This window comes from Dendrobates tinctorius, unplaced genomic scaffold, assembly GCF_039654945.1.
Source record: "Dendrobates tinctorius isolate UK_male_01 unplaced genomic scaffold, ASM3965494v1 ptg000082l, whole genome shotgun sequence".
NCBI classification, from domain to species: domain Eukaryota; kingdom Metazoa; phylum Chordata; class Amphibia; order Anura; family Dendrobatidae; genus Dendrobates; species Dendrobates tinctorius.
In genome coordinates this window covers 9,715,205-9,740,204 of record NW_027361750.1, presented here as the reverse complement: position 1 = coordinate 9,740,204, position 25,000 = coordinate 9,715,205, and the positions used below count along the sequence as shown (strand labels likewise).

General features: G+C 42.5%; 1 protein-coding gene across 1 annotated transcript in view; it reads left to right on the top strand.

Annotated features, from left to right (window-relative positions):
* Positions 1 to 21,531, top strand: part of MCMDC2 (minichromosome maintenance domain containing 2) — a 90,642-nt gene extending 69,111 nt beyond the window's left edge. The window contains exon 14 of the mRNA XM_073583892.1: positions 19,359 to 21,531. Coding sequence (XP_073439993.1) covers positions 19,359 to 19,531 — 173 coding nt within the window. The 3' untranslated portion in view covers positions 19,532 to 21,531. The remainder of the gene's footprint in view (positions 1 to 19,358) is intronic.
* The last annotated feature ends 3,469 nt before the right edge of the window (positions 21,532 to 25,000 follow it).

Here is a 25,000-nt window from a genome sequence, read left to right as displayed (position 1 = left end):
AAAACTAGAGAATGCATTTGAGTTAAATGCTTTTGCAACTGGATTACATAACTTGTCAAATTATCCACATTGAGTGTTAAGACCTGTGGGTAGTACAACCCTGTGTTCGGTGGTCTTCCAAACAGTATCTCGAAGGGTGACAGTTTAGTTTTCCCCGTGGGTGTGTACCTTACTGAGAATAATGCTAATGGGAGACACTCTGGCCATGGTTTATGGGTTTGTTCCATGGTTTTCTGTATTTTCAATTTTAGTGTCCCGTTCATTCTCTCTACCTTCCCTGAACTCTGTGGGTGGTAGGGTGTATGAAATGCTTGTTGTACACCCGGGGCCTGCATGACTTCCCTCTTTATTTCTCCCGTGAAGTGTGCACCCCTATCTGTTTCTGTGGTTTCTGGGACACCATACCTGCAGATAAGTTCTTTCATCAGTTTGTCTGTAGTCATTTTAGCATTTGCACGTTTTACCGGATAGGCTTCCGGCCAACCAGAGAAGAGATCTACACATACTAGGATATTTGCATACACTCCTACCTTGGTAGCTGTATGTCGTCAATCTGCCGTCTCTGAAACGGGTAGAGAGGCCTAGGTGTCGCTTTCTTAGGGACTTTTACTGTTTTACCTGGGTTGTGCTGTGCACAGATGAGGCATGATTGTACAAGTTTCGCGGCTGCGCAACTGAAGCCAGGAGCGATCCAGAAGGCATCTACCATGGCACACATGTGACTTTTTGAGGTGTGATTGGGGCCATGTGCTGCTTGCGCCATGATTGGGAACAGGGACTTTGGTGGGCATATTTTATCCTTATTCTCCCATACTCCATTTGAGCTCAGCTCCCAGTCTCCCCCGGTGTACCTTCTCTGTTTGGGCAGCCTTTTGCTGGAGGGATTTCAGGACATCTAGACCCAATGTGGCTGGAATACGCTGACTCCCCGCCACCGTCCACTGCTCTCTCTAGGCCGCCTTGTGCTATTTTAGCAGCCTCGTTCGCCCTTCTATTGCCCTCTACCTCCACGGAGTCACCTTTGTGTGTGCTTTTACCTTGACAATGCCAACCTGGACTGGTAACATCAATGCCTCCATCAATTGTTTCACCAGCTCTGCATTTTTAATGGGCTTCGAATCTGTGAAAATATTAGCGACTTTACCTGCAGCGGCTCTACACGCCTCAGTGAGTGCCTTCAACTCTGCCTCCTGCGCCGACATGTGAGGAGAGAGTGGTTCCGCTCGGATTACCTCATGTGAGGATACTACTGCATATTCAGTGTAGAATCGTCCATCCTGGTGGTATCTGGGGCCATCTACAAAAAAGAAACTCAAAGTCTGAATTAGGAACATGTTTTTCATGAATGTGTGCAAACCCAACTGTCTCCTGACTCATCAGTTCTATGCAGACATGTTCATGCGTCATGTCAAAGTATCCTTCCTCACTTGCCAATACGGTCACCAATTCCCCCTTTTCTGAATCCACAGGCAGGAGGGTGGCTGGATTCAGAACGTTAAATCTTTTGAGGAGTGACATACTCAGGAATTAGTAGAGCACACTCAAGTCGGAGCTGTCTGGCCATAGACAGATGTTTTGGTTGAACTTGTAGGAGTATGGCATGGATGTCATGTGGGGAATAGATTGTCAAAAGAAACGTCAGTGTCATCTCACATGCCTTCCCTATTACGTCTCCACTTTTTTCCTTGTGCTCCAGCATACATGACAGGTTGTCTTATTGTCCTTGTTTGCTCAATTTCTTTAGCTACCTTAAGGAGGTCTTTCGGATCTACATGTCTCCATTCAGGTCTGGCTGTCTGTACTGCGTCTCGTAAGTCTTTGTTCATACCGTCAATGAATGCATTCACCAGTATTCTAACATCAAGTGGGTTTATGCAAATGTACCCCATGTCTGCCCACTTCAGCTGTAACCGTCCAAAGTACATCTCTACTCTCTCTCCTTTTTGCTGTGTCACATTAGTCAGGAGAACGGACTGCTCTGATTGTTCCACTGCAGCCCATTGTCTTAGTGACTCACAGTACGTCTCCCCAGATCGTGCAGATTTATCATCCATGCCCCAAGCCTGATTCTTTGTCACATCTGTGTGTCTTAATTATATGATCTAGTGCGTCACCTGCCTTTAAACTCACCAACCTCTCTAGGTCTGCCCAGGTACACTTATATGTCTGCTGTACTTCCTTTATGTGTCTGTAAAACGGGAATGGTTGGTCTTCAGGGGCAGGCAGCTGCTTCAGCAAAGCTAGCTGGTCAGAGGGGCTCCAGGGATAATACACCTGTATCTTTCTTATTCTAGTCACACTTCTAGGTCCTGATGGGGTTGGCCGTCTGATGTCTACTGTCAGCTTACTCCTCAAGGGCCAATGTCCCCACTACCCACTATCCACACTATTATGTCAGCTTCTTATGATCTTGTCTGGATAGGATTTAGTGCAATTCTCTTAGGTCAGTAGCACAGGTCACACAAGTAGCTATTCAGTCTGGGTTTGTCTGAGTCTGACCACAGTGTTTACAAGTCCATCTGTTTTGTCTGGGTCTCTGGTTACACTTTGTCAATCAAACATTCATAATACACCTCCCATACTGCTGCACATTCTCAAGCATCATTTATTCACTTGCTATTTTCTTCCCTTGTCTGTGCCTTTTTGTACATCCAAACATTCACACTCTGGTATTTTTGCCTTTTTCAATATTTGTCCCACTTGTTTTACTGCTTCCTTCCTTCTCTGTCTTTTGTAATTTGACACAATTTGCTATACAAATCAATCACACAACTAGAAGCAGGTTCAAACACATTAATGACCAAGCAATCACTTACAATTCCCTTCTAAATTAGGCACCATATCTTATTTTTAACTTCCAATCTTCAATTAAGTACTGTTGCTTTAAAATGCACAAATCTTTCAACGCGTACCTTACGGATAGAATTACAGAGAATTTTGAGCACAACTCACACTCAGCAGAGATAAGAGCGAAGGGAGAAGAAAAACTATGCAGCTCCATCCTTCCCCCCTCCCATCAGAATGCAGCGTCGTCCTTCACAGAATTCTGTAGTTCTTTAGACTTATCAAAATCAATTTCTACAAAGAAACTCAAAATAACGGGATTTCACTGTAAGGGCAGATAACTGTATAATGAGATTAACCATGCCTTGCCCTTTTTCTGGCCAAATGCATTCAGGAAACTTTACAATGTAATGCCACATATAACACGAACTATATCATTACTCAATTCATTCAGTCTCAGATGTAGATTTGAAATATCTATAACGCATCTGTCCGGGATTCCACCACAACTAGAAAGGTCACAAATCTCTTGACACAAAAATGATGTGTGATGATTCATTCATACGTGCTCATTCACTGATTTTTTTTTTTGATTTTTTTTTATACTCAATTACTCATCTCTCATCTTATTCAGAGGTTCTCATAGACATATATACAAGGATTCACACAGCCTGCCTATCTTGCACTTTGGATTTGATTAATACTTTTTCCAGGTTCTTTGCTGCACTACTTCCATATCTATCCTCAATTATATCACATAACCGATTTCCTTCTTCAGGTGTCTTTCCCTGACTGTTCCCCATTTTATCTTTTATTCTTATCCTGTTTCTCTTGTTGTCTTCCTGTTAGTCCCCTGCCTTAGGTGGTGTATTGGGTAAGCTCAAGACTAGGCTCTACTATACCTCGTTACCTTCTTCCTAAGGTGCTAACAGGCTAAATGGAGTGTCTGTTCCTCGGTGTACTACGTGTTTCGTGTACTTATATGCTATGTAGCATCCGAACAGAAATACTCCCACAACACACAGGATTGTAAATAAAGTGTCCATCTACTGGGGTTCTTCAGTCATATCCTGTCACAGGCTCATTTCACGGTCCTGTGCTCATTCGGTCACACTCTTATCTGTCACAAGGTTTATTCGTAAAGGGTGTTGATTTAAGCTTAGGCGGTGACCTCCCCGAAAGGACGCTGTCACATGACCCAGTTAGGCAATATCACCACTCTTTGAACGAATACCTACTGTGCAGCTTATTTGTCTACTTTCCACAGTCCTTCAAATCAAGGCAGTCACTCAACAACCTCCTCTATTTCTAGTGCGGAATCGTCTATTGTGAAAAACTTGTCCGTCCGGGCTGCGCAGTATGAACTGTTCACCCAGCCTTATATTCCGTAATGTCAGACCTCTCCCATTTTGATTTGCATCAGCTCTTTTTCTAAAAATAGCTGTGCACAGACAGAACCTACAGTAACCTCTCATTCGAGCAGAAATTACATATGCGTGTCACACCCGATTTCCTCAGAGTTCTTATATGGACCTGATTTTACGGCCCCCTCCTCTACTAGATTCCCCTTTATACGGACCTTAGTTATAATGATAGATTATGAAGAGCAGAGAAGAGAAAAATTGATCTCTTACCTGGCCAGGTGTTTAGGTCTGCTGTTCACAATTTCATCAGTAACTGGAGTGGTCTGTAGATCGGGTAGTCTTGGAGAGGTGCCTATATCAGGTCCCTGTTTCGGGCGCCAGGAAACTGTCGGGATCCCTCAGATTACTCTTTCATCTGAAGGACCGATGTTCTTAGGTGTGAAGCACCATATGTCTCTAATCAATTGCTCCGTCGAGAAGGATAACACAGACACAAGCTGTATAAAACCACTCGGGATGCCTGCTGAGCGCCTCTGGCTTATCAGTTAGGCTTCCGTCTTTTATAGTAAAGAATTTAGACATTTACAGACATGCGCAGTACAAATGATTTTACAACTTGTTTTCTACAAAGAAAGTCACTTAGGCGAAAAAGCAGAGGTATTTGACCTTGGTTCACAAGGGAGATGTCTGAGACATCTCCTCGAAGAACAGATAAGGTTTTAAACAAGAGAATGCAACATAGACAGAACTCAATTTAACTCCTTCAGTTCCTATCAATATATATAGTGCATTGCGAAAGTATTCGGCCCCCTGGAACTTTTCGACCTTTTCCCACATATCATGCTTCAAACATAAAGATACCAAATGTAAATTTTTGGTGAAGAATCAACAACAACTGGGACACAATTGTGAAGCTCGAGCTCAGTGAGGTTTGATGGAGATCGTTTGTGAACAGCAGTTTTCAACTCTTTCCACAGATGCTCGATTGGATTCAGGTCTGGACTTTGACTTGGCCATTCTAACACCTGGATACGTTTATTTGTGAACCATTCCATTGTAGATTTTGCATTATGTTTGGGTTCATTGTCTTGTTGGAAGACAAATCTCCATCCCAGTCTCGTGTCTTTTGCAGACTCCAACAAGTTTTCTTCAAGAATGGTCCTGTATTTGGTTCCATCCATGTTCCCATCAATTTTAACCATCTTCCCTGTCCCTGCTGAAGAAAAGCAGGCCCAAACCATGATGCTGCCACCACCATGTTAGGCAGTGGGGATGGCGTATTCAGGGTGATGAGCTGTGTTGCCTTTACGCCAAGCATATCGTTTGGCATTGTTGCCAAAAAGTTCAACTTTGGTTTCATCTGACCAGAGCACCTTCTTCTACGTTTGGTGTCTCTCCCAGGTGGCTTGTTGCAAACTTTAAATGACACTTTTTTATGGATATCTTTGAGAAATGGCTTTCTTCTTGCCACTCTTCCATAAAGGCCAGATTTGTGCAGTGTATGACTGATTGTTGTCCTACAGACAGACTGTCCCACCTCAGCTGTAGATCTCTGCAGTCTATCCAGAGTGATCATGGCCTCTTGACTGCATCTCTGATCAGTCTTCTCCTTGTTTGAGATGAAAGTTTAGAGGGACGGCCGGGTCTTGGTAGATTTGCAGTGGTATGATACAACTTCCATTACTATATGATAGCTTGCAAGGTGCTCCTTGGGATGTTTAAAGTTTTGGAAATCATTTTGTACCCAAATCCGGCTTTAAATTTCTTCACAAAAGTATCACGGACCTGCCTGTTGTGTTCCTTGGACTTCATGATGCTCTCTGTGCATCAAACAGAACCCTGAGACTATCACAGAGCAGGTGCATTTATAAGGAGATTTGATTACACACAGGTGGATTATATTTATCATCACTAGTAATTTAGGACAACATTGGATCATTCAGAGATCCACAATGAACTTCTGGAGTGAGTTTGCTGCAACGAAAGTAAAGGGGCCGAATAATATTGCACGCCCCACTTTTCAGTTTTTGCATTTCCACAAAAATTTACAATAACCTATAAATTTCGTTCAACTTCACAATTGTGTTCCACTTGTTGATTCTTCACCAAAAATTTACATTTGGTATCTTTATGTTTTAAGCGTGATATGTGGGAAAAGGTTGAAAAGTTCCCGGGGGCCAAATACTTTTGCAAGGCACAGTGTGTGTGTGTGTGTGTGTGTGTGTGTGTGTGTGTGTGTACTAGCTGAAGAGCCCAGCGCTGCCCGGGCATAGTAACTAACTGTGGTTAATTATAGCAAATTATAATTATCCTCCATCCCATAGTCCCGTGCCCATACACCCATCATACACAGCCACGATCCCATAGGCCCGTGCCCATATACCCATCACACATCCTCCATCCCATAGTCCCATGCCCATATACCCATCATGCATATTCGCCATCCCATAGTCGAGTTCCCATATACCCATCACACATCCTTCATCTCATAGTCCCGTGCCCATATACCCATCATACTTATCCTTCATCTCATAGTCCCGTGCCCATATACCCATCATACATATCTGCCATCCCATAGTCCCGTGCCCATATACCCGTCATACATATCCTCCATCCCACAGTCCAGTGCCCATATACCCATCGCACATCCTCCATCCCATAGTCAACCATTATGACATCATAATGAGGGGCGGGGCTTGATACACACACACTTTTTCCCCATTATGTAGATAGGGGCAAAATTGTTTGGTGAATTGGAACGCGCGGGGTTAAAATTTCGCCTCACAACATAGCCTAGGACGCTCTCGGGGTCCAGACGTGTGACTGTGCCAAATTTTGTGGCTGTAGCTGCGACGGTGCGGATGCCAATCCCAGACATATATATATATATACACACACACACACACACACACACACACACACACACACACACACACACACACACACACACACACACACACACACACACTTGAGCTTTATATATTAGATATAATGTAGAGTTCCGCATAGCCACATTCACTATAATATCCCACATCATCCTGTCAGCCAGAGGTACCGGACTACTACCACTAATATCCCACATCATCCCATCAGCCAGAGGTACCGGACTACTACCACTAATATGCCACATCATCCCATCAGCCAGAGCCACTGGACTACTACCCCTAATATCCCACATCATCCCGTCAGCCAGAGGTACCGGACTACTACCCCTAATATCCCACATCATCCCATCAGCCAGAGCCACCGGACTACTACCCCTAATATCCCACATTATCCTGTCAGCCTGGGTCACTACCAGAGCGCTGAGTGGAACGGTCCTAACTTGCATACCAGGGATCCCTTTAAGAGAGGCCTGGGATCAGTGCCATACCACAGAGTGGATTTGCCCTCCCTTCCATACCGGGGATCCCTTTAAGAGGGGCCTGGGGTCAGAACCACAGAGCTGAGATGAATGGTCCTAACTTCCATATTGGGGATCCCTTTAAGAGAGGCCTGGGGTCAAAACCAAAGCGCTGGATGGATTTGCCCTGACTTCCATACCAATGATCCCTTTAATTTAGAAGCCTGGGGTCAGAATCAGAGCGCTGAGGGATTTGCCCTAACTTCCATACCGGAGATCCCTTTAAGAGGGAAGATGTCACAACTCTGCTTCTTTTAAACAGCTCTGGTGAAATGAAAGATGTTTCATGATTGGTTGGTGATACATACATACATTCAATTTTTTATATATAGATAGCAAGTGTGTATTAATTGTTATTAAAGGAAAAAAAGGAGACATGCGCACATAGGGTGTCATTGAGTAATACAAGAAAAATATATATTTGTAACGTGTTACCCAGTGGACATAAAAATAGTAAAATTTAAGAGTCGTCCGTGGTTGTTACCTTTAACCTCTTCACTCTCCAGCCTTGCATTTATCAAAATCGAAAAAAATGTACAAATTTGAAAATGTTGCAATTTTCAAACTTTGAATTTTTATGACCTTAAGCCAGATAGTTACACCACTGAAAGTAGTTACCGTAATAAATAACATTTACCACATGTGTTCTTCACAGGAGCATCATTTTTTAGACATTTTTTAGCAAGGAAGTTAGAAGGGTTAAAAGTTTATCAGCGATTTCTAATTTTTCCAACAAAATTTACAGAAACAATTTTTTTAGGGACTACATCCAATACCAAAAAGTGACACTATTTTAAAACTGCACCCCTCAAATTGCTCAAAACCACATTTAAGAATATCATCAACCCTTGAATGGTACAATTTATTACGCAATTTCTATCTACGCCAATATCCCATATGTGATCAAAAACTACATGTGCGGCACAGTTCAAAGCTCATAAGGAAAGAGGCGCCTTATTGGAGTTCAGATTATGCTGGAATGGTTTAGATAAAATGTTTTAGCCCCAAGTTGTAAAGGTTTTTATGACCAATAAGAAAAATTTACTGTATACTTTGTTCTGCAATTTCTCCTGAGTTTGACAATACCCTACATGTAATTGGGAAATACTTTTTAGGCACAGTGTAAAGCTCTGAAGGAAAGGGGTGCCATAGTGTAGTGAAGATTTTTCTTGACTGGTTTGCAGGTGCCATGACTCACTGGAAAAGCCTCTAAGGTTCCAGAAGAGCAAACACCCCACTTTACAAACTATACCTCTTAATGAATTTATCTATGGGTGCAGTGATCATATTGACACCACCACTGTCACTTAATTTTATACAATTGGGAAATAAAGAAAAAATAATTACATATTAAAAATTAGTTTTAGCTCCAGATTTTACATTTTCACAAGGGGAAAGATGGGTAAAAATGGCACAATTTCTGCTAAACGTGGCAATACCCCATATGTGGCTGTACAGTACTGCTTAGCCACACGGCGAGACTCTGGAGGGACGGAGAGCTATTTACTCTTGGAGAACAAGTTATCGTAGAATAATTTGTGGACTCCATATATAGAGCCTCTAAGTGCCAGAAGAGCAAATCCCTGCTCAGTTGACCCCATTTGGGAAATTACACCCTTCTGGGAATTTATCTAGAGGAGTAATGATGATTTTGACTCCATAGGTGTTTTCCAGAAACAAGCAGCAGTGAGTTGCTGACTGAAAATTGCAAATCTGCCAATGTAGTGCCCGAACATTGTGCCCAGTTCGTGCTCCCGGATATATGGACCCCGTAAATTGAGTGGGCTCTCATTGCTACAGAAATGCTAAACATGTGGATGCTAAATGTGATTTAGGCACACTGCGGTGCTCAGAAGGGATGTGGGGAATTTAGATGTGAGGAGAAACCGCATACTTCCTCTCTGAAGCTCCGCCCACTTCTGCATGCGTCCTGCGTACCTATCTTTAACATTGGATATGCAGGACATGCGGATGTGTTGTTTTGACGTGCCCGTCGACCATACGGGAACGCAACAAGTTGCATTTTGCACAGACGGCGGGCACGTCAAAACGACGCATCCGCATGTCCTGCATACCCAATATTAGGTACGCAGGACGCATACAGAAGTAGGCGGACCTAAATGGAAGTGCAGAAGTGGGTGAAGCTTCAGGGAGGAAGTACGCAGCCCTCTGCAAAGCCCTGGTATGCTAATGTGAAACCAGCCTTAGACCATGCTCCTGGCACATGGTCTAAACAGGCCACAGTAGCTGGCAGACCTGGAGGTTTTCATGACAACCTCAGTATGCCACAACTATTGTCAGCTGTGATGACGTTGCGGAGGTGCCGATCGCGTAGGAGAGGGAGCTCCCTCTCCCAAGTGCTGTGATAGATATTGATCACAACATTTAGGGGGTTAAACAGCCGGGGTGGCCAGGGTTCAGCTATCACGTAAGCCAAGCTCCCAGCAGCTAATGCGTTTGCACAGCTCCTGTCCCCCCTACACAATCTCCATGATGTTACTGTACATCATAGGTAGGTATGTCAGAGTTGGTGAAGGGGTTAAATAGAATCTATCAGGTTATTTTTGCTACAGATGTGTATCATATTTATCAGTTTATTGGAGGCAGCCATTCTAGCAGTTTTTAGATTTACCATGCAGCAGAACTGAGAAAGCTGCCCCCCCCCCCAGCTCACACAAGGCTCTATATGTACATTGTCTATAGACAGTGACGTTCCTATCACAGAAGGGGCGAAGTTGGACAATTGCCCAATTGCCTGATAATTACAGTAATGTAAACAAAAAGGTGATTAAAGCTTCAGTCCAAGTAGACAACAGCAGACAGCCGGACATGTGACGCATGGAGTTCAGTGTTTTATCCTTTATCTCATCCTCAGTTTACATAGTCAAAGCCTGCTGACAGATTCATGCATATTTATACATAATGTCACTTGTATAATTTACTGCACTATTCCTGTGTCCTGTTATATATAAATATGTGACTTCAGATTTTGTTATACAGTGGGTATGGAAAGTATTCAGACCCCTTTAAATTTTTCACTCTTTGTTTAATTGCAGCCATTTGGTAAATTCAAAAATGTTCCTTTTTTTCTCTTTAATGTACACTCTGCACCTCATTGTGACTGAAAAAACCCAGAAATGTAGACATTTTTGCAAATTTATTAAAAAGAAAAACTGAAATATCACTTGGTCATAAGTATTCAGACCCTTTGCTCAGTATTGAGTATACGCACCCGTTTGCGCTAGTACAGCCATGAATCATCTTGGGAATGATGCAACAAGTTTTTCACACCTGGATTTGGGGATCCTCTGCCGTTCTTCCTTGCAGATCCTCTCCTGTTCCGTCAGGTTGGATGGTGGACAGCCATTTTCAGGTCTCTCCAGAGATGCTCAATTGGTTTTAGGTCAGGGCTTTGGCTGGGCCAGTCAAGAATGGCCACAAAGTTGTTCTGAAACCACTCCTTTGTTATTTTAGCTGAGTGCTTAGGGTCATTATCTTGTTGGAAGGTGAACCTTCTGCCATGTCGGAAATCCAGGGCATTCTGGAAGAGGTTTTCATCCAGGATATCTCTGTACTTGGCCGCATTCATGTTTCCTTCAATTGCAACCAGTCGTCCTGTCCCTGCAGCTGAAAAACACCCCCATTCCCATGATGCTGCCACCACCATGTGTCACTGTTGGGATTGTATTGGAAAGCCACAAAAAGAGGAAAAATCCTCCAATACTCAAGAAAAACCAAAAACAGGCAGAGATGCTTACCTGTCTAACTAGGCCTCAATACATTTGCACTAACCGGGTGCAGCGGACTGAAGTAAAATGGCAACTGCACAGGTGCAATAATACCAAATGAAACATCCAGCCTTCAATCAGGGATTGGCCGTGTGGCACACCAGAACAAAAAAAATAATCTGCCATCTGCCAATGTTAACACAAGGAATGCAGAGCATCTAGTTCACAGCCTATTAATGATGCCCTATGGCAGGCTGCCCAGTGCTAACTATAATGCATCCTGTGTGAACAGAGGCCAAAGTTTACAGAACCATTTGGGCCCAACTGCACACCGAAAAAAATATAGTGCAGAAAAACATATAAATATATGTAAGGTATTAGTTGATATTCTGGCCATAATACGTAAGCTGGCAACCCACGTCAAGGGTCCTTACACTTGCCAGTCCTACTCTAACAGGATGCATTATAGTTAGCACTGGGCAGCCCACCATAGGGCATCATTAATAGGCTGTGAACCAGATGCTCTGCATTCCTTGTGTGAACATTGCCACATAGATTATTTTTTTTGCACTAGTGTGCCACACGGCCAATCCCTGATTGAAGGCTGGCTGTCTCATTTGGTATTATTGCACCTGTGCAGTTGCCATTTTACTTGGGTCTGCTGCACCCTGTTAGTGCAAATGTATTAAGTCCTAGTTAGACAGGTAAGCATCTCTGCCTGTTTTTGGTTGTTCTTGGGATTGTATTGGGCAGGTGATGAGCAGTGCCTGGTTTTCTCCACACATACCGTTTAGATTTATCACCAAAAAATTCTATCTTCGTCTCATCAGACTAGAGAATCTTATTTCTCATAGTCTGCTAGTCCTTCCAGTGTTTTTTTTTTTTTTTTTTTTTAGCAAACTCTATGCGGGCTTTCATTTGTCTTGCACTGAGGAGAGGCTTCCGTCAGGCCACTCTGCCACAAAGGCCAGACTGGTGGAGGGTTGCAGTGATAGTTGACTTCGTGGAACTTTCTCCCATCTCCCTACTGCATCTGTGGAGCTCAGCCACAGTGATCTTGGGCTTCTTCTTTACCTCTCTCACGAAGATCTAGGAAGACTTCTGGTGGTCCCAAACTTCTTCCATTTAAGGATTATGAAGACTACTGTGCTCTTAGCAACCTTGAGTACTGCTGAAATTCTTTTGTAACTTTGGCCAGATCTGTGCCTTGCCACAATTCTGTCTCTGAGCTCCTTGGCCAGCTCCTTTGACCTCATGATTCTCATGTGGTCTGGCATGCACTGTGAGATGTGAGGTCTTAAGGGCCCGTCACACTAAGCAAGATCGCTAGCGATATCGCTAAAGCGTCGCCGATTTTGTGACGCAGCAGCGATTTTGCTACTGATGTCACTATGTGTGATACTTACCTCCGAAAGGCTCCCCCGCTGGTTATCGCTGATTGCGCGAGAACGTCCTGGACCGTTTCTCGTCGGCCGCTTCCTGCTGGCACCGACGAGCGACACGTGGGCGGGAGGACGTCTTCATCGCCGCGTCTGACAGGTAAGTAACGACCGCCGACCACTGCTATGTCGCTGGTGAGATCTGCCTGTTTGGCAGCTCACTAGCGACCATGTAGCGAGGCACCAGCGACCCTGACCGGGTCGTATCGTTGTCTGGATCACTGGTGCATCGCTAAATGTGACGGTACCTTTATATAGATAAGTGTGCGCCTTTACAAATCAAGTCCTATCAGTTTATTTAAACACAGCTGGACTCCAATGAAGGAGTAGAACCATCTCAAAGAGGATCACTAGGAAATGGACAGCATGTGACTTAAATAGGAGTGTCTGAGCAAAGGGTCTGAATACTTATGATCATGTGATATCTTGGTTTTTCTTTTTTAATAAATTTGCAAAAATTTCTACATTTGTTTTTTTCAGTCAAGATGGGGTGCAGAGTGTACATTTATGAGAAAAAAATGAACTTTTTTGAATTTACCAAATGGCTGCAATGAAACAAAGAGTTAAAAATTTAAAGGGGTCTGAATACTTTCCATACCCACTGTACAATGCCTGATGGAGATGGGCAGTCTTGAAAGCTTTTATTTATTACCATCGTTTCAGTTAGCCATTAAAAGGTATCAACCGCTGGGGATTCCAGCAGGTAGAAGATCCCTCTTCTGCGTACAATGGATAGAGGATAAGTGTTTGGAGTGCGTAATTGTTACTTACACACTTCTCATGACGTGGGGAACGCCTGCAAGGGTTAATTTATCTCCTCTCACTCAATCCAGCTCTCATCCTCTGTTTTAGGCTATAAACTGAGCATAAATCACAACCCAACACATTGAGCACAGCACGATTCATTAACTCTGCTGCCACCGCTTACCAAGCACACAGGGTGATGAGTCCCCAAAATATATTACTCTCTGAAATTCAAAAGGTCACACACACTCTCAAAAGCTATGGATTCCTTAGAGCATACAAGAATGCAGGGATCAAAATTATTAAAGATTTTAACCGTTAATAAAAAAAAAAAAACATACTGCGCCTACAATCAGGACCAGCGTTAGGGGCAGGCAGACCAGGCAGCTGCCTAGGTCCCCCGCTCCTCCACACGCCGATACAGTTGAAAACAGTGATGGAGGAGAGAGCATCAGCTGACGCTCCCTATCCCATCACTCCCCCTCTGACTCAGTGGGCGCGCAATGACGTCACTTTATCGTGTGCCACGCTGTGCCAGCAGTGGAGCAGATGAGACCGGAGCAGAGCCTGGACCAGTGCAGGGAACAAGGAGGAGGGGGTGAGTATTGTGTGAGTGTGTGTCAGAGTGCTGCATCACACTGCATTATACTGTGTGCACACGTTTCTGCAAAAATTCTGTGTTGGGGGGGTGAGCTAGACTGTACAGTGTGTGGAGGGCTGCATTATACACTATCAAGGACCATGGGGAGTGCATTATACTATATGGGACCCGCATTATACTGTATCGACTTCTATCTGTGCCCATTATTCTTCCTCAGCCGGTGTAAAGAAACTCGGGAACAAGCGTCGATCTCGCTCGCTTAACGGTCTGAACTCTGCACCTTTAAATACAACTGAAATGTTTGTGTAATGTGAGATATGTGAGCATTTAGGGCCCCACTTTCTCTAAAACCAATCCTGCTTACAGTAAAAAAAATATTAAAAGGTAAAAAATAAAACAACACAATATGCAAAACAGTTATAAAATAAAAACTGAGAAAAATAACTGAAATTCCTAACTGTAGATGTAAACATTTATCTTCTTTCCTTGAGGGAAGGCAAAATGAATTATGGATCACATCAGTCTCCTAGGCAGCCTCCACATGTGAACATCTTTCTTTTGCCTCTTCAGCTTTTTATAGTCCTGACCATAAGCTCATATTTTCAGAATCACCTGGATTGGACTAATGAAAAATTGCTGTTTGTGGTTGGACGGTGGGCTAAGGGCCATGTATTTCAAATATCCTATGTCACCCCCCCCCTCCTTTCTGCACAGTCAATGGAAATATTCTGCCTAGTCACAAACCATTTGCTAACTCTAAGGCCGGGATCACACACAGCGAGATACGGCCGAGTCTCGCAGGTTAAAACCAAGCTCTGGCGCCGGCACTCCGGAGCGGAGTGTGCAGCCGCACAGCAATACATGGAGCTGCACGCTCCGCTCCGGGGTGCCGGTGCCAGAGCTTGGTTTTAACCTGCGAAACTCGGCCGTATCTCGATGTAGTGTGACTCCGGCCTAAGTCTTTGAAAGGGGAAGGATGCCATTTTTGACACCTCTCCGTATGCTTGCAGGAGATCCCCCATGTGGTTCTGAGTTTTTGCAATAAAGAGTAGGCAGATGTTATCTCCTTTGTACAGAGACAGTATGTGGATGCACATACTGTCTGCAGATTTATTTGAGCAAGGGGGAAAAAAAAGTCATTTTGAAAATAGCTGCTAATGCGCAGGCGATCCGGGCACCATCAGTTTGTATAGAGATCTGATAGCTGCTGTTGAGCAGTTGACGCCATCTTGCTGGAGAAGGAAAAAAAAATGTCCTCCATCAAGATGATGCCACCCGCACATATGCAATAGCAGCTGTCGCCGATCTCTGAGAGCTTCTACTGCGCAGGTGCGGGCAGCACCATCATGGTGGAGGACATTTTTTTTTTCTTCAGCAAGATGGCGCCGCCTGCGCAACAGCAGCTATCAGATCTCTATACAAACTGATAGCTGCTACTGCACAGGCGCCATTTTCAAAATGAATTTTTTTTCCCTTGCTCAAGTAAATATGCAAAAGGATTAAGTGCACAATAACCATGCGAATATGCTGCTGCGCAGGTGCCACAGCCAGCACCTGCCTGCAGAAGCCTTTTTTTTTTTTTTTTTTTTAAATTCAGTATGCGATGATATTTATTATGCAAACTAGGGGGCAGGTCAGTGAGGGATCACTGAGCTGTCAGCAGTCTGCATTATGAATATCTGATCAGAGTACCACATACATGAACCCCGCCTTAGGACGAGAGCATATCATTAACACAAAACTGAAAATAAAGATTAAGAAACAACAAGATGGATTTCATATACCAAGGTATCCTATTTATTCAGTATAAGAGCATCGACCTGACACTGTGTGTAGGTTACTATGCAAAATCCTGCTGAAAGGTTCACTTAAGGCGACATGCACACATTCAGTAGTTGGTGAATTTTTTACCTACGTATTTGTAAGCCAAAACCCAGAGTGAGTGAAAAATGCAGAAGTGGTGCAAATGTTTCTATTATGCTTTTCCTCTGACCATTCCATTCCAGATTTTGGCTTACAAATACTGGGGGAAAAAACTCACCAAATAGTCACAAACCATCTGCTCTTTGAAGTGAAGGGTCCAGGAGCAGAGCTGCCATGTTTAACATCTCTCAGTAATCTACCAGGAGACCTGCCTGTGGTTCTTAGTTCCTGCAACGAGCAGGCAGATGTTAACCCCCTTTGTATAGTGATAGTATGTGGATGCTAGTTATTTTACTTATATATAATTGTAAGGGAGACTAAAATATATCTTTCACAGTAACTCATCATCTACAGCAGGGCTTCGGAGTCGGTATAAAATGGACCGACTCCGACTCCAAAAATATATAATAAATTGGGTACAGTAGTTCAATGCAGAATGTGCTGAATATTTTTTCATAGGAATTTGGGAAAGTTATGAAATGTCCTATAAATGACTGTTCTATTCCTGATCTAAGGCTACATTCACACACAGCGTTTTTCCTGCGTTTTTTGAGGATACGTTTTTCAGTTGCAAAAGCAGATCAGCTTTTTAAAAAACCGCATCACCTGAAAGGTTTTTGAGCTCATAGATAATGTTTTCAATAGCAAAAGCAGATTAGAAATCTGCTCTATCTATATATCCATTTATCCATATCTGTCTATCCATATCATATCTGTACCAAAAAGAATGAAAGCCGGATAGCACACAGACAAACTCTCCTTTTTTTTTTTTTTTTTTTTTTTTTTTTAGCACCAGTCAGGTACACCTCATAGCTGCCCAAAAGGACGCCCAGGACAGGCATTGGTTGTCTTCAGTAACATCAACTGATAGATGGAATAAATAGACTGCATTGATCACCACATCTTCTTAAGTTGCAGGCTTTATTTTCAAGTGTAGGGGTGTGAAGTATGAGGTTCTGCAGCAGCTGAGGTGTGCAGTATGAAATTCTGCGGAACAGTATGAGATTCTGCCCCCCCTAGGTTTGATCCTGGCTACGCTCATAGTGTGAATGTAGCCTGAGGATCTAGGCTTTATCTTGGCCGAGATAAGTCATAGAGTGTGTGTATGTATATATGTATATATACATACACACAGTACAGACCAAAACTTTGGACACACCTTCTCAATCAAAGCGTTTTCTTTATTTTCATGACTATGAAAATTGTAGATTCACTCTGAAGGCATCAAAACTATGAATTAACACTTGTGGAATTATTAACAAAAAAGTGTGAAACAACTGAAAATACTGTGTCTTATATTCTAGGTTCTTCAAAGTAGCCACCGTTTTGCTTTGATTTCTGCTTTGCACACTCTTGGCATTCTCTTGATGAGCTTCAAGAGGTAGTCACTGGAAATGGTTTTCACTTCACAGGTGTGCCCTGTCAGGTTTAATAAGTGGGATTTCTTGCCTTATAAATGAGGTTGGGACCATCAGTTGTGTTGTGCAGCAGTCTGGTGGATACACAGGTGATAATACAAATTCTAACAGTCTATTCAGTAGGACTATGGCAAGAAAAAAGCAGCTGAGTAAAGAAAAACGAGTGGCCATCGTTACTTTAAGAAAGTAAGGTTAGTCAGTCCGAAAAATTGGGAAAACTTTGAAAGTGTCCCCAAGTGCATTGGCAAAAACCATCAAGCGCTACAAAGAAACTGGCTCACATGAGGACCGCCCCAGGAAAAGACCGCCCCAAGAGTCATCTCTGCTGCGGAGGATAAGTTCATCCTACTCACCAGCCTCAGAAATCGCAGGTTAACAGCAGCTCAGAATAGAGACCAGGTCAATGCCACACAGAGTTCTAGCAGCAGACACATCTCTACAACAACTGTTAAGAGGAGACTTTGTGCAGCAGGCCTTCATGGTAAAATAGCTGCTAGGAAACCACTGCTAAGGACAGGCCACAAGCAGAAGAGACTTGTTTGGGCTAGAGAACACAAGGAATGGACATTAGACCAGTGGAAATCTGTGCTTTGGTCTGATGAGTCCAAATTTGAGATCTTTGGTTCCAACCACCGTGTCTTTGTGCGATGCAGAAAAGGTGAACGGATGGACTCTACATGCCTGGTTCCCACCGTGAAGCATGGAGGAGGAGGTGTGGGGGTGCTTTGCTGGTGACACTGTTGGGGATTTATTCAAAATTGAAGGCATACTGAACCAGCATGGCTACCACAGCATCTTGCAGCGGCATGCTATTCCATCCGGTTTGTGTTTAGTTGGACCATCATTTATTTTTCAACAGGACAATGGCCTCAACACACCTCCAGGCTGTGTAAGGGCTATTTGACCAAGAAGGAGAGTGATGGGGTGCTACGCCAGATGACCTGGCCTCCACAGTTACCAGACCTGAACCCAATCGAGATGGTTTGGGGTGAGCTGGACCGCAGAGTGAAGGCAAAAGGACAAACAAGTGCTAAGCATCTCTGGGAACTCCTTCAAGACTGTTGGAAGACCATTTCTGGTGACTACCACTTGAAGCTCATCAAGAGTGTGCAAAGCAGTAATCAAAGCAAAAGGTGGCTACTTTGAAGAATCTATAATATGACATTTTCAGTTGTTTCACACTTTAATTATGTAATTCCACATGTGTTAATTCATTGTTTTGATGCCTTCAGAATGCATCTACAATTTTCATAGTCATGAAAATAAAGAAAACTCTTTGAATGAGGTGTGTCCAAACTTTGGTCTGTACCGTATGCATGTACATGTATACAGTGTATTACATATTTAGTTTTTTGTGTTCTAAAGTTGTATTCCAATAAATAGATATTATGTTCTATCTAAATATCTTGATTATTGGATCATAGAAATGATTAGATGTCTGATGTTCACATTGTACTACAATACATTTTTCACTTAAATATAAGCAATATATGTGGGAGTCAGTCGTGGAGTCGGAGTTGGTGTAAGGGAAATTGAGGAGTCTGAGTCGCAGGTTTGGCTTACCGACTCCACAGCCCTGATCTACAGCAGTCCTCTCCAACCACCTCTCCTCTACCCTTGTATCTATTAATTATAATTATCAGTGTAATCAAGGCAAATCGCCACAGCATTGTTCAACATGAAAACGCTATGGACACATACCTGTACAGTGATTATAAGGGTTTCACAATACATTGTCCAGCTGTGATACTGATCATAAAATGCCCCTAGAAGTGAGCAGGCTAGAATAAAATATGCCCACATAAACATAGCTATGGAAAATTCATAGCCAGCAGGTTGCTGCTACTTATTTAAATGCATTACAAAATAGTACATGGGTGTTATTTTACATTAGATAAAAAAGGAGCCGCACACTCCACCTGTCGATACCATCATTTTTTTCCGTTTTCTGTAGGAAGTTCGGTGTTTGGTGTGTCCCAGAATTCTCTCTTCCCGCTTGAGCTCACCGATGAGCATAGTTTACAGCAGAGAGATCATTACCTGAGAGAATGCCATCAACAACTGAGGCAGTTTGTAGTCACCTATGGGCCAGCAACATCAGCCAATTTGGCCGAAGATGAGAAGTGAAGGACTTGACATTTCTTGCTTGTTTTTTTTTACTGTATAAAATGGTTTGGTTATCTCTTATTATAGTACATAAAATTAATCAGCATCCAATTTATTCTCTTACAGTGCAGATTATACAAATCTGTAATAAGTGTTAAATACAAACTGATTCCAGATGCTTATTGAGCAGTTCCAATAATTTATCCAACTGGTGTTATAGTGTTCAAAATCCTCAGAGTTATACAAGAGGTGTCTCTCGTGCTTTACATTAACATTGTAATCCTAATAGAAACACTTCACTTGCAAGAGGCTTGGCCTCAGCTTTGGGGGGCAAGAAGACACTTTTCTAACTTCAGCAACCTATACTATAATGCCATGACAAGTCATCACAGCTTGTACTGGCTTACTGAAGTCTAACCACAAGTCTCACACAGATGAGAAATTCTGTAACCAGATTATTTAGCCACATCTAAAATGGAATGTTTTAGCTGAATGGAGGCAGCTGGGGGACCAGGCTTTTCTCCCAACTTTCTTTTTGAGGGGTTGGGAATTAGTTTTAAAGATGTTGTGCAACATCAGAAACAACCACCTTCCCAGGATATTTAGCATTGCCAACACTTTGTGGTCTCCTCCTCATAAGACAAGGTTCTTAACTAAGTATTTTAGCTGCCAAGGCAGGTCAGATCATCAGCAGACATGATATCCAGGGGACCATAAGGAGTGGTTTTAATATTTTGGTCACTATTCAGTATCCATGTGTAATCATTCACTTCCATTATTTTACAACCAGTATATAGGAGGCTTAAAAGGGGTATTCTCATTTTCAACATCCTAGCCCAATATGTAGTAGGTGTAAGAATGGCAAATACCTCCAAGTCAGTTCTTCTGATTCACTATGTCACTTACCCCATGCACAGGGCATTGCAGTAGCTTAGGTATCCATGGTTACCACTACTCATATGGTAACAGTGGTCGTAATGCCCTGTGCATGGGGTAAGCAACAGTGAACTAGATGAACTGTACTACATTTCTAATTGGAGGTATTTGCCAATATTATTACACCTACTACATATTAGGCTAGGATCTTGGAGATGATCATCCCCTTTATTGTCACTATACTATTACAGAGAGCCCAATTAGATTCATGGAAATCCCTTTTTTTCCCCCTCAATTCTGTGCCATGGAATCACATATTTTCTCCAGAGATAAAAAGTGAGGTATGTGGTAGGTATAAAGGAAGTATCATAAGTTATTTCATATCTACACATGAAGTGTGGGGACAGAGCTACTTACTGCACATACTCAGGCACCAGTCCACTTACCATTCTAGAACTGGTCTGTTAGGGTAACGAGACAGCGGTCACATTAATTGTATAGCGATTAGCTCCCTAGACAGAGTTTAATGTTCTAATTAAAAAGGTCTGTATAAGTTATTAATGGGGTTGTATTGTTTTTACTTAAATATTTTGGAGCTCAATTTGTTTGCAATTTATTAAAAAAATTTACACTGTTCAGCTGTGATTCACTGTCTATTACTAACTAGAATGAGTAAACTGAGATTTCATCAGCAAAATTGTTAGACCATCAAAACAAGAGGTGTAATTCATGTTCATTGTCTTTCAAAGTGCCTTGCAGCCAAATTATGACTACAGACTCCATCAAAATCTTACTTTGCTTTTTTTTTTTTTTTTAAATCCTGAAGAACCTACAAGCCAAAAGGTCATGCCATTTCTTTGCTAGGTTATGTTCACATAGGGATGGATTTAATTATAGTGAAAGCCAAGGTAATAAGCTACAGGTCAAGCTTGACTCTCTGCAATGCATAGTCAGGGCCCTGTTATATCCACAGCAACCTCTGCAGTCAAATCATGAGGGTTTTGCTGTGTATATTACATCCCTGTGAACCATGATCAGTCTGACCAAGAGAAGCCAACTACTGAAAGTAGCAGGGAGGAAGGAAGCAGGACAGCTGGCAGTAGATGCGCACTAGGGTGACCGGATCTCATATGGGGGGAAAAAAATGTCGGAATCTTGTTCATCTGGACCCCACAAAACGATTCCCCTTTCCAGATATTGAGAGAGCCAAAATTTCAGCTCGATCAAATGACGTTAACCCGTGCCGCTCGTTGCTCAAAGTTTGAAAAAATCCAAATTGAGGTATTTTAAGATTTAGGTATTTTGCATAGTCTGTTAGACTATAAAGAATGTGACAACATTGCAGAAATAGCCCTGACCAAATTTTCGAACCATTTGTGGTATTTGAATGCAGAGTTGGTGGTATTATCGTGTTTTGATCCCACCATTACAGACAATGAAAAGTTGTTAATGGCTAATAAATTGCTCAGTAGCACAGATGAACCATCAGCGCACGCTAACCTACATGAGTTGATAATTTTACATAGTTATCTTATCTATTCTAGTGCTTTTGTTAAAGTTGTTTTTGAAACGTCAGAATATAATGCTCGGCATTTGCTTACAACTTGCAGGACATATTGCTTTTGTTCTTCATCTTTTGTCAGAAGGTCGTTAAAGTCGGTTACTTCCTACCTCTTAATTTTTCTTTCCTAACTTTTGGATTTACAACCCTAGCGTGCTCTGATGGTTCATCTGTGCTGAGCAATTTATTAGCCATTAACAACTTTTCATTGTCTGTAATGGTGGGATCAAAAAATGATAATCCCACCAACTCTGCATTCAAATACCACAAATGGTTCGAAAATCTGGTCAGGGCTATTTCTGCAATGTTGTCACATTCTTTATAGTCTAACAGACTATGCAAAATACCTCAATTTGGATTTTTTCAAACTTTGAGCGACGAGCGGCACGGGTTAACGTTGTTTGATCGAGCTCAAATTTTGGCTCTCTCAATTTCTGGAAAGGGGAATCGTTTTGTGGGGTCCAGACGGACAAAATTGCGACATCGATTTTTTTGCGGTCACCCTAATGCGCACGCTTGTTTGAAACAGTTATAAATTTAATATGTAGTACATCATATCCAGCCCCCTTTCTATGAATATACTGTACCCCATGTAATCATATTGCACTTGCAAGTGTCAGAACATATGTGCATTCTTTATGAAAAAGGAAAGCCATTATTAAACGGCCTTCAGAGTTCACGGGGGAAAAAAATAAAGCTGCCAAGGTAATAGAATTGAAGACCCTATTCTCACCCGTTATGTTCTCCTGATACCCATGCTGCCCAAGTGCTTCATACACCACTATTGTAGCTGCAGCAGTGCCATGTAAACATGTAATTGGAATAGCCAAGTAAATAAATACCAGAGCAGTGGCACTGGATATCACAGGTGTTAAGTTTTATTACATTGCTGTGTCTTCAGTAAACTTTCAGCACAGCATTTGGAATAATGCAGTACATAACACAGGTCTACAAAAAGATGTTTTTTGTAATCATCACAGCGGCCATTGTACTTTTCTGAATCATCTTTTTGTCATGATTTAACCCCTTACCTACAAAGGACGTAATATTCCGTCCATGTGACCCTGGACCTAACTACCATGGACGGAATATTACGTCCCAGCGATCAGCGGCGCCCACGTGGTGAGCGCCGCTGATCGCGGCCGGGTGTCAGCTAATTATCATAGCTGACACCCGGCACAATGTGTCAGAGGCGGTCACGGACCGCCCCCGACACGTTAACCCCTTGCACACCGCGATCAAACGCGATCGCGGTGTACCGGGGGTTAAATGGAAGCATCGGCAGGGAGGGGGCTCCCTCCGTGCTTCCCTGAGCCCCCCACGGCAGCGCAATGTGGAGGGCTCTTTCCCTACAGGCCCCCGGATCCAAGATGGCGACGGGGGCCTGCAGGGAGCTGACTTCCTCACTGCCTGCAAAGCGCAGGCATGAGGAAGTCTGCAGCAGTGCCTGTGACAGATCGCTGATCTGTCACAGTGATCTGTGATGTGACAGATCAGCGATCTGTCACAGGACAGTGATGTCCCACCTGGGACAAGGTAATAAAGTAAGAAAAAAAAAAAAGTTAAAAATAATTAAAAAAAAAAAAAAAAAAAAAAAAAAAATCGCTAAATAAATTAGTAAAAAAAAAAAAAAAAAAATATTCCCCAATAAATCAATTTTTTCAAAATAAAAAAAAACAAACAATAAAAGTACACATATTTGGTATCGCCGCGTCCGTAATGACCTGCCCTATAAAACTGTCCCATTAGTTAACCCCTTTAGCGAACCCCTTAAAAATTAATAAAAAACGAAGCAAAAAATAATGATTTATTATAATACCACTGAACAAAAACTGCAATAACGCACGATCAAAAAGACGAATATAAATATCCATGGTACCGCTGAAAACGTCATCTTGTCCCGCAAAAAACGAGCCGCCATACAGCATCATCCGCAAAAAAATAAAAAAGTTACAGCTCGCAGAATAAAGCGATACAAAAATAATTATTTTTTATATAAAATTGTTTTCATTGCAAAAAACCGACAAAACATAAAAAAACGACCTAAATGAGGTATTGCTGTAACCGTACTGACCCAAAGAATAAAAACGCTTTATCAATTTTACCGCACGCGAAACGGTGTAAACGCACCCCCCTAAAGAAATTCATGAAACGCTGGTTTTTGTTCACTCTGCGTCCCAAAAATCGGAATAAAAAGCGATCAAAAAATGTCACGTGCCCGAAAATGGTACCAATAAAAACGTCAACTCGTCCCGCAAAAAATAAGACCTCACATGACTCGGTGGGTCAAAATACGGAAAAATGATAGCTCACAATATGTGGTGATGCAAAAACTATTTTTACAATAAAAAGCGTCTTTTAGCGTGCGACAGCTGCCAAACATAAAAACCGCCATAAATAGTAAATCAAACCCCCCGCTATCACCCCCTTAGTTAGGGAAAAATAATAAAACTAAAAGAAAATGTATTTATTTCCATTTTCCCGTTAGGGTTAGGGCTAGGGCTCAGATTAGGGTTAGGGGTGTGTTGAGGTTAGGGTTGGAGTTATAATTGGGGGGTTTCCACTGTTTGGGCACATCAGGTGCTCTCCAAAGGCAACATGGCGTCTGATCTCAATTCCAGCCAATTCTGCGTTGAAAAAGTCAAATGGTGCTCCTTCCCTTCCAAGCTCTGCCATGCGCCCAAACAGTGTTTTACCCCCACATGTAGGGTATCAGCCTACTCAGGACAAATTACAAAACAACTTATGGGGTCCAATTTCTCCTGTTACCCTTAGGAAAATAAAAAATTGGGGGCAAAAATATAATTTTGCGGAAAATTTTTTTTTTTATTTTCACGCCCAGGCGTTATAAACTTCTGTGAAGCACTTGGGGGTTAAAAGTGCTCTCCACACATCTAGATAAGCTCCGTGGGGGGTCTAGTTTCCAAAATGGGGTCACTTGTGGGGAGTTTCAATAGTTTAGGTACATCAGGGGCTCTCCAAACGCACATGACACCCGCAGACCAATCCATCAAAGTCTGCATTCCAAAACGTCACTACTTCCCTTCCGAGCC